At 39.3% G+C, this 16972-nt stretch overlaps 1 protein-coding gene across 1 annotated transcript; it reads right to left on the bottom strand.

The window, feature by feature from the left end:
- Positions 1-1101: 1101 nt before the first annotated feature.
- On the bottom strand, positions 1102-14950 carry SKP1 (S-phase kinase associated protein 1). The gene is given in 6 exon segments (XM_007472225.1): positions 1102-1137; positions 1775-1915; positions 4171-4299; positions 4301-4324; positions 8675-8748; positions 14854-14950. Coding segments are annotated over 6 exon segments (501 nt in total).
- Between the last annotated feature and the right edge of the window lie 2022 nt (positions 14951-16972).

Below are 16972 nucleotides of genomic sequence, written 5' to 3' on the forward strand. Positions count from 1 at the left end.
TACATGTGAATATAGTTAATTCTAACTGGGAAAGTAAGTAAAAAGGGAACACAAGGAGGAAAGAAAAAAAATTAGAAGACAATTAGAACAGAGTCTACCAGAACCTTATTGTTATGTCGCAGCCTCCAGTGAGCTAGGACATGAACTGCCTGCAAGTCTTTCCCAACTGAACAACCACACGTAAGCTTAACTTTTAATATTAAGTGAAGAGAAACATTTAAATACACAAAAAGCAAACCATTTACTACCTACTACGTAACTTACTTTTTATTGAAAGTATCTTGCATTCGTGACTGATGCTTTCTGGGTAACGCCATACATTTTAACATTAAAGGTTAAATTATTTTTTACATACAAGTAGTGTTTATGGTTTTCCCCACATAGGATTACTGATTATAAAAAGATGACACACCACATGGGTTAAGTGTCTCTTTTAATAGAAAAGCCAGCAAACTGTCTAATTCTGTTTCCTCCCAAACCACAAACTGAGGAGTAAATGAGCCTCTAGCCAACATATTCAAAGCTGAGAGGATTAAAAATGCAAAAATAAGTCCTCAGGTCTAATTAAGGGAGCCCTGCTACATACAGGTTAATCAATACCAGTGGACTCCAGGAAGCTGGAAGACATTCTGATAACCCCACCCTGATAACATTTACCTCAATTAGCCTTTTTCCGGTTTCCAACTCATGAATAAAGATAATACGTTGTTAATTCTATTTCAGAAAATTTTTTGCAAGTTGTTTTATTTACAATGCCAACTTTTAAAAGTCACTAAACTAAAGTTAACTGGACAATAAACTAGGCATAAATTGCTTTACAAAAAGAGGGAAAGCCCAAAATGCCACTTTCTATAGAGAACCCACAGTTTAATTTTATTCAGAGCAAAGAATAAAGAACTTTTGATCATACTAGAAGAAACTGAGCCATAAGTTTGGAATCTGTACTGAAACTACACATGCAATGAGGACAACATTCTGCTAATACAACTGATTTGCTGCTGCATTTGTGGACTGTTTTTCTAATATTAACAATTATAAACAAAGCAGTGCAACTAGTATTTGGAACAATCCTTACAGTGTTACAGCATCAGACACAAAATTTCACTTCTCCTCACACCACTGGTTCTCTTTGCGTACCTAGAAGAAGAGACAGATATAAGGAAGTACCTTAAGCAGTCTTTTCTAAGACTACTATCTAATGATTCATCAATAGCCTGTGAGGTGGGTCAGAAGGAAATAGATGGAAAACCGGAAAAACCCAGTTAACAGTATGCTTCCAGGTTACCATTCTTTCCCTCCCCAGTTTTTTATTGTGCCCTGCTGAAATTATCAAGAAAAGCAAAGACAATGGGCAATTACAGCTTTAGTCACCAGAGATGACCTGCATCAACAAAATCTGATCTATTCATTTCCTCCCCATTCACTAAGTTGCTCTGAAGTATCCTGGCACATAATCCATAGGGCCTGCTCTTCTAAAGTATTGATGGCTTACATGTAAGGTCCCAGGTGCCAAAACTAGTAACTAGCTGCTAAGGAACAAATATCAAACAGCACCTTTGGATGAAAACTAATTGTTCTTGTGCTTATAAAAGAACAGTATCATCTAAGTGCTTAGACTAAGAGACAGACCACAATATTTTTAGCATACAGAAGGTACCTATTTTCCCTCAAGTAAAGTCAAGACTCCTTGATATAAATACCTCTTTTCCTAGCATGCTATGGGTTTCAGTCTCTCTTGAAAAGCATGATCAAGAACAAGCTGTTAGCCACCTACCTGGGCTTCCTCTTCTTCAGTAAAATCATTTTTGATATTGAATGTCTTTCGAATCTCCTCAGGAGTTTTCCCCTTGATCATATTGGCAACAGTCTTGCAGGTAACATCAAGCAGACCTTTGATGTCTAAGTAGTTTGCTGCCTGTAAAGTAATTGTTGTTTTCATTAAAGTATACCTGATGCTTTAAATTAAATCCAAAGTCAGTGACTAACAATCCATATCTAACTTAGCTTAAAATACTAGTTAATTTTAAGAAATTAAATGAATAAATAAATCAGACAAATTCTTCTGTGAAAGATTATTGTATGTTCCATTCTTTGTTATACCTCTGTAATACTGAGTCCTTGCGCTACATTCAGCAAACTACACTACCTCAAATGTCAAAGAATGGCCACTACTGGCAGTTGTGTACGTGTGCACACACACAAACACAAGTTTGTGTTTGACAAGAATATTTAAAGAATTCAGTGATTTTCCTGGTGGTCCAGTGGTTAGGACTCTATGATCTCACTGCCAAGGGCCCAGGTTCAATCCCTGGTCGGGGAACTAAGATCCCATAAGTAGTTATAGCATTACATTTTACTGACCTTCTGATTCAACTTTTGGTTTCTTTGATTTTCTCTATTGTTTTCCTGTTTTCTATTTTACTGATTTCTACTCTTAACCTTTACTACTCCCTTTCTTCGGGATGAAATTCATCTTTCATTAGTTTCTTAAGGTAAAAGCTTAGACTGCTGGGCTTCCCTGGTGGCACAGTGGTTAGGAGTCCGCCTGCCGATGCAGGGGACACGGGTTCATGCCCCGGTCCGGGAGGATCCCACATGCCGTGGAGCAGCTGGGCCCATGATGGCGGGAGAGGCCGCAGCAGTGAGAGGCCCGCGTGCCGCAAAAAAAAAAAGCTTAGACTGCTGATTTGAAACTTTTCTTTCTTTTTTAAAAAATATATTTATTTATTTATTTTATTTTTGGCTGCATTGGGTCTTTGCTGCTACACGTGGGCTTTCTCTAGTTGCAGCGAGTGGGAGCTACTCTTCGTTGCAGTGCATGGGCTTCTCATTGTGGTGGCTTCTCCTGTTGCGGAGCACAGGCACTAGGCGCGTGGGCTTCAGTAGCTGTGGCACGAGCGCTCAGTAGTTGTGGCTCACGGGCTCCAGAGCACAGGCTCAGTAGTTGTGGTGCATGGGCTTAGCTGCTCCGCGGCATGTGGGATCTTCCAGGACCAGGGATCAAACCCATGTTCCTTGCATTGGCAGGCAGATTCTTAACCACTGTGCAACCAGGGAAGCCCCTCTCTTTTCTAATATAGGTGTTTAGGGCTATCAATTTCCCTCTAAATGCTACTTTAGCTTAATCTCACAGATTTTTGTATGCTGTGTTTCACTTCCATTCAGTTTAAAATAATAACTTTTCTTGTGATTTCTTCATTGACTCATCCTTCAGTGATCATTCTTGATTACTAAGAAATGTGTTACTTAGTTTTCAAATATTTGCAGATTTTCCAGATAGCTTTCTGTTACTAATTTCTCATTTCATTCCACTGTGATTAGAAAACATATTTTGTGTGACTTGAATCCTTTCAAATGAGACTTCTTTGTTTTGTTTTGCTTTGGCCGTGCCACGCAGCATGTGGGATCTTAGTTTCCCAACCAGATATTGGACCTGCAGCCCCTGCAATGGAAGCGCAGGAGCCTTAACCACTGGACCACCAGGGAAGTTCCCCTGTGACTTGTTTTAAGGCCCACAACACGTCTATCTTGGAAGTATACACTTGAAAAGAATATGAATTCTGCTGTCATTCATTAGTCTTCTACATCCTTATGATTCTCTGTCTACTTGTTTTATCAATTATTTAGAGACAGGTTTTGAAATCTCTAACTATGATTGTGGATTTGCCTACTTAACCTTTAGAGTTCTACTAGTTTTTGTTTCACTTTCTGGAAGTTCTGCTTTTAGAGAGAAAAACATTTAGGATTCTTATGTCCTCTTAATAATGAACAGACCACTTTATCATTATGCAATGATCCTCTTTAATCCTGATAATATTCTTCACTCTGAAATGTACTTTAATATAGTCACTCCAGTTTTCTTTTGGTTATTATTGTTAGCATAATATTATCTTATTCCACCCTTTAAACCTAATTGTGTCTTTATATTTAAAGTGAGTTTTTTGTAGACAGAATAGCTAACTCTTTTCTATCCAATGTGATGACCTCTAACCTTTAATTGTGGTGTTTAGACTGTTTACATTTAATGTGGTTATTGATACATGGATTTAAATATAGCATTGCAGAGTTTAGAGTTAAAATTCAATATCAATGAATTTAACAAATTTAACTCTATGAAAAGTGCTAAAGGTATGGACTAGAAATATCTTATACTATGCATTAAAAACATACCAGTATAAGCTCAAAAAGTGTTCCTTGGTCAACTTTCAGGAATTCTTGATCCCAAACAGGGATATCATCTGTTCACTTTTCTTTGTTCTCATCATCCTCAGGAGGAGGAGGATCATCCTTGTGGTGGGTTGTGGTGGGTGCACCACTGAATGACCTAGAACAACAAAAGTTCATTCCTATATGGCATTTTATAACAAAGTACTTCGTTCCACTGCTGGGGCAAGGTTATTCCTACATGGGGCTAAGAACTAACTGTAAGTCAACTTGAATAGTAAAGTTAGTAGCCCAGCTTGAAAAGCACAGCCCTAGAGTTCATGGAAGATCTTAGATAACAGCGAACGATGAAGACAGATTACTATACTTGACCATACTAAAAAGCTCCTGTGCAAAAAAACACATTAAGTCAGACAGGACAATGACTGGGAAATACCTGCAACATGTACATGCCAGCAATGGATTACCTTATAAAATATAAAATCTTAAAAATCTCTACACAGAAATGGGCTAAAGATATTAACAGGCAATTTACAAAATATATCTGAATATGAATAGTCTAAAAGGAGGAAATGCTCAGCCTCATTAAATGCAAAATTAACACTACAGATACTACTTTAGACTGTACCCACAAAAGATAAATAAAAATCAAGATGTCAATACTAATCATTGGCAACAGTGTGAGGATAACATGAACTTTTCTACTGTAGAGTGTAAACTGGTATAATCCCTTTGAAAAGTAACCTAGGAGTACCTAGGGAAGCTGAATATGTGCATACACTATCACCAAGCAATTCTAAACACCCTAGACACATGCACAACACTATCCAGTATAAGAACAATGCAGGAAAAGCCCAAAGTTCCCTTAGTAATGGAATGAACACATTAAAGTTTCCAGAAGCTGATTAGCTAGACTGTGCACCATCATATAGACCACAATCTACACTGAAAGTGTTAAGTTACAGAATCTAGGTGGTAGGAAAATGGGTGTTTGCTGTATAATTTAACTTTTCTGTATAATTAACTTTTTTTTATATTATAATGTTGGGGGAATAAACAATGCTGAGAGAAAATGGGAGAACTGAGAAATTATACTATAAGGATACAAAAATGGGAAAGAACTACTTCTAGAAGAAAAAGCCAAGCATAAAGGGCTTTAATTAAATAGCTTTTTAAGAAGTATTCCAGGGCTTCCCTGGTGGTGCAGTGGTTGAGAGTCCGCCTGCCGATGCAGGGGACATGGGTTCATGCCCCGGTCCGGGAAGATCCCACATGCTGCGGAGTAGATAGGCCCGTGAGCCATGGTCACTAGGCCTGCGCGTCTGGAGCCTGTGCTCCACAACGGGAGAGGCCACAACAGTGAGAGGCCCGCATACCGCAAAAAAAAGAAAAAAAAGAAACCAATTAGTAATATATGGCATTTAAAAAGTCTTAAAAGGCTATGTAGGGTTTCCCTGGTGGTGCAGTGGTTAAGAATCCACCTGCCAATGCAGGGGACATGGGCTAGAGCCCTGGTCCAGGAAGACCCCACATGTCACGGAGCAACTAAGGTGGTGCGCCACAACTACTGAGCCCGCACTCGAGAGCCCGCGTGCCACAATTACTGAAGCCCGCGTGCCTAGAGCCCGTGCTCCGCAAAAAGAGAAGCCTCCACAATGAGAAGCCTGCAAACTGCAACGAAGAGTAGCCCCTGCTCGCTGCAACTAGAGAAAGCCCACGCACAGCAACGAAGACCCAACACAGCCAAAACTAAATAAAATAATTTTTTTAAAAAAAGCTTTAAAAAAAAAAAGCTACGTAAGAAATTAATGCTGATGGGAGTTTCTGGTCAGAGGAGAGACAAGGAAGGGAAATTTTACTTTACACTTTTACAGTTTGGGGGTCATATAATCAGTAAATATACTTAAGTTTAAATTTTTTTTTTTTTTTTGCGGTACACGGGCCTCTCACTGTTGTGGCCTCTCCCGTTGCGGAGCACAGGCTCCAAAACGCACAGGCTCAGCGGCCATGGCTTATGGGCCCAGCCGCTCCGCGGCATGTGGGATCTTCCCGGACCGGGACACAAACCCGTGTCCCCTGCATCGGCAGGCGGACTCTCAACCACTGCGCCACCAGGGAAGCCCTAAGTTTAAATATTGATAAGTAATAATGCAAATAGATTCGAAAAAAATTATTCTAAGTGGCTCTGTATCACCCAATCCATTAATTCTAACCTCTACTTCCTTGCCTGTTCACTATGATCTAGCCACCACACCAGCCTCCCTGCCTTACCTCAAAAGACAGGACATGCTCTTATCTTAGGGTCACTGCACTTACTCCCACTGCCCAGAGCTTTCTTCCCCCACATATTCATGTCTCTGCTCAAAGATCCACTTCTCACAGTAAGGCATTTCCTGACCAACTTTATTTCACAAATAGCCAACTCCCCCCTACCATCCCACTTAAACTCCACAGCTTTTCCATCTGACATGTTTGTGTTGTATGCGTCCCACACACCTTCAGAACGTAAACTACCTAAGAACAGATCTTGTCTCTTTAGTTCACTGCCGTACCTCCAGCACCTAAAAACTGCCTGGAATTTGAAGGAATGCAAGTAAAAGTCATTTTAGAAGCATATTATATTAGCATAAGATAGAATGTTAATTTGCAACACAAAACCCTGAAGTCAGAAAGGAGATCTGGGCTTCCCTGGTGGCTCAGTGGTTGAGAATCCACCTGCCAATGCAGGGGACATGGGTTCGAGCCCTGGTCCGGGAGGATCCCACATGCCACAGAGCAACTAAGCCCGTGTGCCACAACTACTCAGCCTGCACTCTAGAGCCCGCAAGCCACAACTACTGAGCCCGTGTGCCACAACTACTGAAGCCTGCGAGCCACAACTACCGAAGCCTGCCTGCCTGGAGCCCGTGCTCTGCAACAAGAGAAGGCACCGCAATGAGAAGCCCGTGCACCGCAATGAAGAGTAGCCCCCGGTCGTTGCACCCAGAGAAAGCCTGCACGCAGCAACGAAGACCCAACGCAGCCAAAAATAAATAAAAAATAAGAAAAAAAAAGGAGATCTAACTAGATAAAAATATAAAGCTGTGAATTAACCTAAGACAAGCAAAGTGGTAAAAACTACATAAAGAACTCCTATAAAAAGCCTATTAAGACTACAAAATGGATGAACCTTGAAAACATTACGCTAAGTGAAATAAGCCAGACACAGAAGAATAGCCTATGATCCCATTTTTTATAAGATAGCCCAGTATAGTCAAAGTCACAGAGACGGAATACAGAATAGTGGTTACAAGGGGCTTTTTACCCAGACTAGGGATATTAAAAAGACTGGTAATAGCCAATCATGGTAAGAATATGGAAAAATATGCAGTGCAGCTGTATCTCATGCCAGGGTCAAGAGAAAGCAAATGCAACTGCATATGGTCAATGACTGAAAATTCCTTAGGAAGGGGCCAACTAGAAATGACCATTCCCATCTCTAAGCCTAGCCAGTTTTCGCTGCGATGTGGAAACTGGCTGCTGTTTCTTCAGAAGAGCATTCAGTTAAACAGCTGGCTCTATTAAGGAGCCATATGCTCTGAAACACTAAAATCCTATTCAATGTAGAGGGCTGGGGAATTCCCAGGTGGTCCAATGGTTAGGACTCGGTGCTTTCACTGCCATGGGCCTAGGTTCAATCCCTGGTCGGGGAACTAAGATCCCCGCAAGCCGTGCACAGTGCAGCCAAAAATATAATAATATGTAGAGGACTGTTTATGCTTAGACACAGGGTAAGGTGATCAACTAAAAAAAAAAAGAAACAAACCAAAAAAAGCACATATCTTGTTCTCAAACTCCTTTTTTAAAAAATATTTTTTAATTTTTTGCTGCATTGGGTCTTCGTTGCCGTGTGTGGGCTTTCTCTACTTGCGGCGAGCAGGGGCTACTCTTTGTTGTGATGCGCGGGCTTCTCATTATGGTGGCTTCTCTTGTTGCGGAGCACAGGCTCTAGGTGTGTGAGCTCAGTAGTTGTGGCTCACGAGCTCTAGAGCACAGGCTCAGTAGTTGTGGTGCACGGGCTTAGTTGCTCCACGGCATGTAGGATCTTCCTGGACCAGGGCTCGAACCCGTGTCCCCTGCATTGGCAGGCGGATTCTTAACCACTGACCACCAGGGAAGTCCCTCAAACTCCTTTTGAGGCATACCCATTCAATAGACAAGCAATACAAAAAAATTTCCCTTTTTGCTAAGCACATACCATTATATTTCAATCATTTAAATGTGTTAATGAAAAAGACTAGACAACTTAAATATTCACAGGGCCTGGTTAAACTAAAATAAATATCTTAGTCATAATGTTACTATATAGTTGTTTTTGTTTTGTTTTTAAGGAAGCTATCTATATATCAATATAGAAATATCACCAGGATATTGTTAATGAGAAAAAGGATACATACATACATACATACATACATACATATATATATATATATATATATATATATATATAAGGGTATAGTTGCTACCTTACCTTTTTTAATATTGCTGCATTAACATTTGGCAAGGGGACTGGATCATCATCTCCTTCATCATCCATTCCCAAATCTAAGTAAACCAGAAGAGAGTTGCCATTATTTTCTAGCCCCATTGTAACAACCAGGCTGTTTCAAACAAGTAACTTGTAAGACATGTTATCTGAAAGACTATAAAAGTGCTTTACTAAGAATAGTTCTCTTGAAATTATTTAAAACTGGCGGTTCCTAGCAACAGCTCCATGAACCACCCAAAACTATATAAAAATGTGTGAGAAGACAAATACAGGATTATATAAAAAGAGTTTTCTTCATTAGGAGGAAAAGTGATTTAATAAGTGGGATTGAGACAACTGGGCAACCACCTGGGAAAAAAATTAAAGCTAGACGCTTACCCTTACTCTTTATACCAAACTCTAAATGGACTGCACTTAGGAAAATAAAACAATGTGAGGTATTGCAGAAGTAACAGAATCTCAATCTATTAAAATCTGAAGCCCAAAAATGTGTACACACACACACACACACACACACACACACACACCAGATCGTGCAGCAACTGACAAAAAAACAAGGCAGGCAGCTCCGTACATACTGGTATGATTTCAAGATTAAAGTTTTTAAAAGCCAAATATAAAAGATAAATGTTACCTGAATAAAAATGGGAATATACTTATATTTATATTTAAAATATCTTCAAAAGGATATACAAGGAATTGTTAATATTATGTCCAACGTAGTTAATGAGCACATGGGTTGAGAGACGTAGTTTCAACATATACCCTTTAGTGTTATTCATCACATACATACTACTTATAATTTTGAATATATAGGTTTCTCTAATAAAAAGTCCTAACTTTTAGACTATCAAAGTGGTTGCTGAGCTCCAAAGAGAAAATTTTAAATCCGTATGTTACTTAAAGATTCTAAATAAGAGTATTTTTCAAACCAAATGGGTCCATCCTTCAGTTTCTACAGGACTAAAAAAGAGCTGCCAAAGAAACTTATGTAACAGAAGTACCAAGATCAGAGGTCAAAAGTACTGCATTGCTATACTGGTTGTAGCACAGCACCAGTTATGCTGACATGGTTAAGTGTTGAGGCATACATTTGAGTCCCTAACATATAGCTGTGCTAGGCAGGGAAGAATCAGCAATGAATACAGGAGGATGGGAGGAACTGTTGCAACTTTAGATAGAGTTGCTCAGGATGCCTCACAGAGAAGATGACATTTTAATTAAAATCCTAAAGGAGAGAACACCTAAGCAAAGGAAATGGCAAATGCAAAGGCCTTCTGATATAGTGTCCTAAAAACACTAAGGAATCTAGTGTTACAAGAGCAGAGTTAGCCAGGTTGAAAGGAGATGACAGGGCCCTAACAGGGCCTGCTGCAATTTGGCTACTATATTGGTAAGAGACAGCAGAGAGCAGGAGGGGAAAGAGGGAAACCAATTATGAGGCTAGCAATGATGCAGGCAAGTCCAAGTGGCTTGTACAAGGTATATAGCTATGGAAGAAGAAATAGTCCAATTCTGTATGCATTTTGAAGTGAGAGGCAACAGGATTTGCCAACAGATGGAAAGCAGAATGTGAAAGGAGTTAGCGACGGCTAAGGCTTATAACATGAGGAACCAGACGGATGGAGCTGCCATTGGAGTTGCCACTAATTGATATGGGGAAGGTTGTCAGAGAACTTGTTTTAGAGGGCAGGGAATCAAGAATTCTAGTTTGGGGACTTCCTTAGTGGCACAGTGGTTAAGAATCCACCTGCCAGTGCAGGGAACACAGGTTCAAGCCCTGGTCCAGGAAGATCCCACATGCCGTGGAGCAACTAAGCCCATGCGCCACAACTACTGAGCCCGCGTGCCACAACTACTGAAGCCCACACACCTAGAGCCCGTGCTCTGCAACGAGAAGCCACCGCAATGAGAAGCCTGTGCACCACATAGAAGAGTAGCCCCCGCTCGCTGCAACTAGAGAAAGCTAGCACGCAGCAACGAAGACCCAACGCAGCCAAAAATAAATTAAAAAAAAAGAAAACAATTCTAGTTTAATAAGTTTGAGATATCTATTAGATATTCAATGGTAGACCAAGAAGTTAAATATGCAAGTCTAAAAATCAAAAGAAGAGATTAGAACTGTAGGTAAGTTTGGGAAATGATGTATAAATTATTTATAACACTATGAGTCTACCTGAGGTAACCAAGGGAATGACTGAGTATTGATACAGTGAAGAGGTACAATGATTAAGCAAACTCCCGGGAACTGAAGGCTTTAAAGATGGGAAGAAGGCTTTAAAGATGGGGAGACAGGTTGTCAGTGAGCTAAGTATTAAGTATCCTGAAAGCCAAATGTAGAAGGGACTGATCTGTCAAAGGTTATCAATAAGTCTAGATGAGAAATGAAACAATGCACTTGACAACATGGAGCTCAATGAGTTTAACAAGCTTCTCCAGTGGAGTGGTAAAGATGAGAGTATATTCAAAAAGTATTCTATTTTCCTGTATGGGTACATTCATTCATCCCCCCTCTATTCCTCCCCACCAATGCCTTTACCTGATCCCATCTCTGCTGAGAGTAAAACTATAAAATGACAATATTTCAATTTGGATCAAGCCACTTATGCTTTTCTTGAACTAGTATGAAGTATTTTTAACTCAGAGGGGAGAAAAGAAGTTATACTATGGAAAATACATGTGTTTGGGGAATGAACAGATTAGAGGAAATGAAATACAGAAGACCAGCTTGTTTAGATACAAATGTTATTTGGAAGAAGGCTTAAGTCACATTAAAAATAAGGGCCTTAGGGCTTCCCTGGTGGCGCAGTGGTTGAGAGTCCGCCTGCCGATGCAGGGGATACGGGTTCGTGCCCCGGTCTGGGAAGATCCCACATGCCGTGGAGCGGCTGGGCCCGTGAGCCATGGCCGCTGAGCCTGCTCGTCCGGATTCTGTGCTCCACAATGGGAGAGGCCACAACAGTGAGAGGCCCACATACCGCAAAAAAAAAAAAAAAAAAAAAAAAAATAAGGGCCTTAAAAAAAAAATAAAAAAAATAAGGGCCTTACAGTTGTAAAGGATCACTTCTCTAGCATTAAACCGAGGATTTGAAATGGTTTTTGCTTTTAGACTGAATGCACAAGTACCAACAGTCATTCCTTTAAGCTATTTAGTTTCAAGGACTTCTGAAAGACACCTGTATCCTGATACCACAACCTGGACCTGAAGAAATGAGTCAATCCATGTGTACACATGCCAAGATTTTCACTTCTGATTGTCCACTGATTAGAAGATTTTATTTCAATACACTCCAGTCTTCAAGAGGCTAGAATTCTATATAAACCACTGGTACTTAAGATAAAGCCATTCACCTCTGATGCCCAAAGCTATGAAAGGAAAGAAACATTTTAATTGTTGCTATCTATCATCCACTTGCTTCAGTGATCAAAGTTGGCAGAAAACCTTCAAGCAGCCCTATGTTCCTACACTGGCAAATGCTTCTTTGAAGCAGCACAGGAGAGATTAGTGTGCCAGGCACCAACTAAGATGAAATAAAGCAAGTATTCAGGCAGCAATTTTGTTATCAGTTTCTACATCTTCTAGATAAAGCCTTACTCACCTGCCTTTAGGGACACCTGGATAACTTTCACACTCTTTTATCAGTGACCATACTATAGTTCTTCATTCAACACGTACTTGATGAACAGTGACTGTGGGTTGTACCAAGGGGTTTACAACTTAATAAAAGTAATCTATGTAAGTCACCAGGGTGCAGGACTGTAAGTGCCACATAACTGGTGTCAATTACCAAAAACAACTTTATGTTCAGCTTTTATTTTCTATTAGAAACCAGGAAAAAAACTAAAAAGAAAACCGAAAAGAATATGTTCAGCTTTTATTTTCTATTAGAAAACAGAAGACAAACCTGCAGCTCAGCTTCTGCCTCTACCACACCTAATACTTGCTATTAGAAGTCTTCTAACTTATTATCCCTGAAATCCTAAGTGACCAGTCTACAGTATATGAATCTGACAATCACTCTAGTCACTTCAAAATGCCTCCCTTTTCCCTTGGCTTCCTACTCCACGTATTCTCTACTTCTGACTTCACTCTTAACAGCCCATCCTGCCCCAACATGGCCACCTGCCAAGCTCATTTACTTCCACAGATATATATATATATATTCCTATAACCCACCATACAAAGTCAGTCTATCCCCAGCAGCCTACAACTCAGGGACCAAGATTCACATACTCAACTGACTAGTAGCTTATTACAAAGATCTTCTGAGGGAATCTCTAACATACACAACATGTTCAAGCTCAAAGTCATTTTCTTTCCATTCCCCTCAAACTTGCTCCTCAGCTCTATCAACGACAAGTATCACAATCACAACCCCAACTAAAAACCTCAATTTTTTTTAAACACATACTGTCTACTTTACCTCAGAATGATCTCCCAAAACATCTTAATTTTACTAGGTTTGAAATATCACCTCACTAGTACTACACTGCACTCTCTCCACAAGCCTAAAGAATAACATCAGCCAAGGAGTTCCCATAGCACCACGTGGCACAATTTTATTAATGCACTAATTATACCATGTGACCATTAGCCTTGTTTGGTGTCTATCTCCCTGCCTAGTTTATAAATCCTTCAAGAGCAAAGACCAGTTCTCACTTACCTTCTTTTCACCAGCACCAGGACTTATTCTTTGCCTGACTTTCTGCTCTCACTGAACACTGACTACTATATCTCCCGCTAATGCTTGGCATATAACTCTTTAATTAAATATCTATAAGCTACAGATAAACAAAAACTTTTGATATTTGAATGCACTCAGCCCTCCGTATCTGCAGGTCCCACATCCTCGGATTCAAACCGTGGATAGAACGTATTAAAAAATAAAAAATTTAAAATTCCAGAAAGTTCCAAAAAGCTAAATTTGAATTTACATAGCATTTATGGTGTTATTAGGTATAAATATCTAGAGATAATTTAAAGTATAAGGGAGAATGTATGTACGTTATATGCAAATACTACACCATTTTATATAAGTGATTTGAGTATCCATGGATTTTGGTATCCGTAGGAGGTCCTGGAACCAATCCCCTGCAGATATGGAGACAAATGTACTGAAGAACATTCTTATTACTACTGTTTTTTTTCCCACCAATTCTAGAAACTGATTTGTATGTCTCCATATACTATTAATGTCTACCAACCCACTGATAATACTAATTAGAGATCCAGGGCTTCCCTGGTGGTGCAGTGGTTAAGAATCCGCCTGCCAACGCAGGGGACGTGGGTTTGAGCCCTGGTCCAGAAAGATCCCACATGCTGCAGAGCAACTAAGCCTGTGCGCCACAACTACTGAGCCTGTGCTCTAGAGCCCACGAGCCACAACTTCTGAAGCCTGTGCGCCGAGAGCCTGTGCTCTGCAACAAGAGAAGCCACCGCAATGAGAAGCCCGCGCACCACAAGGAAAAGTAGCCCCCACTCGCCGCAACTAGAGAAAGCCCGCGTGCAGCAACGAAGACCCAACTGAGCCAAAAAGTAATTAATTAATTTTAAAAAAAAAAAAGAGAGAGAGATCCATGTTAACTAGTAAAAGTTTCAAACGTTTCAGGACCTGTTTTCTTGCCTTCCTTCTTTGATGCACTGCATATATGCTTTGCAGCAGTTTCAGAGGAATGACAAAACAGACAAAAGGGAAGACTTGGTTAAAAAAAAAAAGAAGAAAGAAACAGACATCTACTCAGTTTACAATCTACTCAGCTTACTCCGGCTGTTGAAACAAGGTGTTCTATTTAGCTACCATATATAAGGTATCTCTTTTCCAAAGGCTTTACTTTTTGTCATTAGAAATTATGAACACAAATTTACTTGAAAGAGAAATGGGCCATTGTCTGAGGCTTGGAAATCATTTCAGTATTAGCTTATGGTATTATCTACCTAATAAGGGAAAAAACTCAGTAAGTCCGAAAATGCAGAAAAAACTGACCTGTACCAAAAAAAAAATGCAGTTAATACTTTAACGAAAAAAAAGTAAACTTTACCCCTTCATACCCCTGAGAGTTTTCTGACAGATTGTTACTTCTGTAGATTTGATGTTCACACAGTATATCAAGCTACGGATTTCTTTCCCTTTCCTCTGACCCACGTTTTCTAATAAACTTACCTTCCAACATGGTCTTAATAGTCACAGATTGTTTCGCAATTTCAACATCAACTTCAAATATCTCTCCATCAGAACTCTGCAACTTAATTGAAGGCATCTAAAAAAAGGTATTATATTGAATTTGAAATTTAAGAGATATTACTTCTATACAAACTACATTTCAAACTACAGTCTGTTAGACACCTTCTAACTTATAAACCGTAAAACCCTAAGGACCTATAGTATATAACCCTATAAAACACTAAGTGATTATTCACAGGCTAGCACACAAGTGTTTCTATAAAAATTTTGTCAAAGTATAACTCCTAGGAACAGAAGCTTTTAAAGCCTGCCCTACTGAATTCATTACTAGTGTAAGTTTTAGAATTAACACTTTATATTTTTGATGCAAAATGTATCTAAAATGGACTTATTCTTTGCTTGCCTTCCTGCTCTCACTGAACACTGACTACTCCACCTGCAAACCAGAGGGAGGTGAGTCCAAAATAAACAAAGCTACCAGATAAGATAGTAATTTTCCCACAGTGAGACTTACCAGTGAAAAATGAGTTCAGATCCAAAGAGTAGATCAGGATATACTTATTTATGTTTGGATCAATGCAAGACCATACACAAAAGAATAAAATATTTTAAGGATAAGCAGATGTTGTAAACCTAGTAAATTTCAGAGTCCTTTTCACCTTTCATTACTGACTGTCCAGGTGTCCAAGTTTGAGATCTCCTGCCAAAGTCCTCATAGTAATAACCTATTACTTGCGCCAAAAATGTATTTATTAACTCAGATTAATTATGAGTCATTAGGAAAAAGACACCTCTTACATAAAAGTTAATTAAGCAATTAACTTCAAAAGACTTGAGTTTTGGCAAAAAAAAAAAACAAAACATACAAACAAAAAAACACCTCTTTAAAATTATAAGTTCTAAGCTTCTAAGCCAGCAATTTCTTACCATATTCAGATTCTTGGGGGAGTGGCACAGGGGAGGGGGGAACGGCAACAATACCTGACTGTAAAAATTCAAAACCTCTTTAAATTGCAAGTATAGATTTTTTAAAGGTCCATCATAATCCTGCGATGTCGTTATAAGTTAAAAACATAGAATTTGGCATTTAAAACACTGATCGAACCTTTTTAGGTCCCAAGACTTAAGACCCATTAAATCAGCTAAAATATTCATTCCGCTTTCCCCAGCCAATTGTCTACATTTCCCAAACAACAAGCTGTTAAGGCAAGGAAGCAAAAAGGTAAAGCTGTTTTAAAACCAGCCATTGAAATATCCAGCTCTCACCCATCCATGGGTGGACAGAATCAGATTTCATTTTACAGTTCACAAATATGTCTGCTTTTCCGTGTTGCTCAGTACTTGCCAATAATGCAGTTGTCCTGCTCCATGGAGAAAGACCCAGAGCAGAGGACCTTCTCTGTGACAAGGCAATAACAAAAGGTATCCCCAAAAGAAATATTTTAACGTGAGCTCTATTTTTAATTACGAAACATTCTATGATCTTTTTATGTTTCACAGTACTGGAGTGAACATTATAGAATCAAGAGTCTGGCAACACAGTTGATAAAATTACTTTTAAGCAAGACGAACATTTCATATTTCAAATAACTTCTGATAAACAGCAAGATCTGCTTAGTCATAGTCAAATTCGTCTATTAGGTTACTCCTATGGGAGCGGAGATCTTAATAAATAGAGAAACAATCGGTTAATCTGTAATTCGATGCACTTTGTAACGCTAAACTTGGTACTCAAAGACAACTTTTTTAGTGTTATACAGCTGGAATTCAGAGCAAATTTTTCGTATAATGATGGGTGAAATTTTGTTTGACATGCTTTCAAGACCATTCCTTCAATTCCTTATGCTCCAGTACTTGTAAATCATTCTCTCTGAGTGGGTTCTATCAACACCATAAAGGGAAAAACCTGTTTTAAGTGACCCGAAATTCTGACACCTCTTTTTAGAGGGTAGAGTGAAATCTGCATTGCTCTATGACACAGAAACATTCTACTGTAACGCTCTGATGAAAAAAATCGTGACCCAAAACCTAAAACTGAAGTCTCCATTAAAAAGTAAACCGAAAAAAAAAAAAAAAAAGTAAACCGAAGCAGGTGAAT

The sequence above is a fragment of the Lipotes vexillifer genome, unplaced genomic scaffold (genome assembly GCF_000442215.2).
Source record: "Lipotes vexillifer unplaced genomic scaffold, Lipotes_vexillifer_v1.1 scaffold217, whole genome shotgun sequence".
NCBI lineage: Eukaryota > Metazoa > Chordata > Mammalia > Artiodactyla > Lipotidae > Lipotes > Lipotes vexillifer.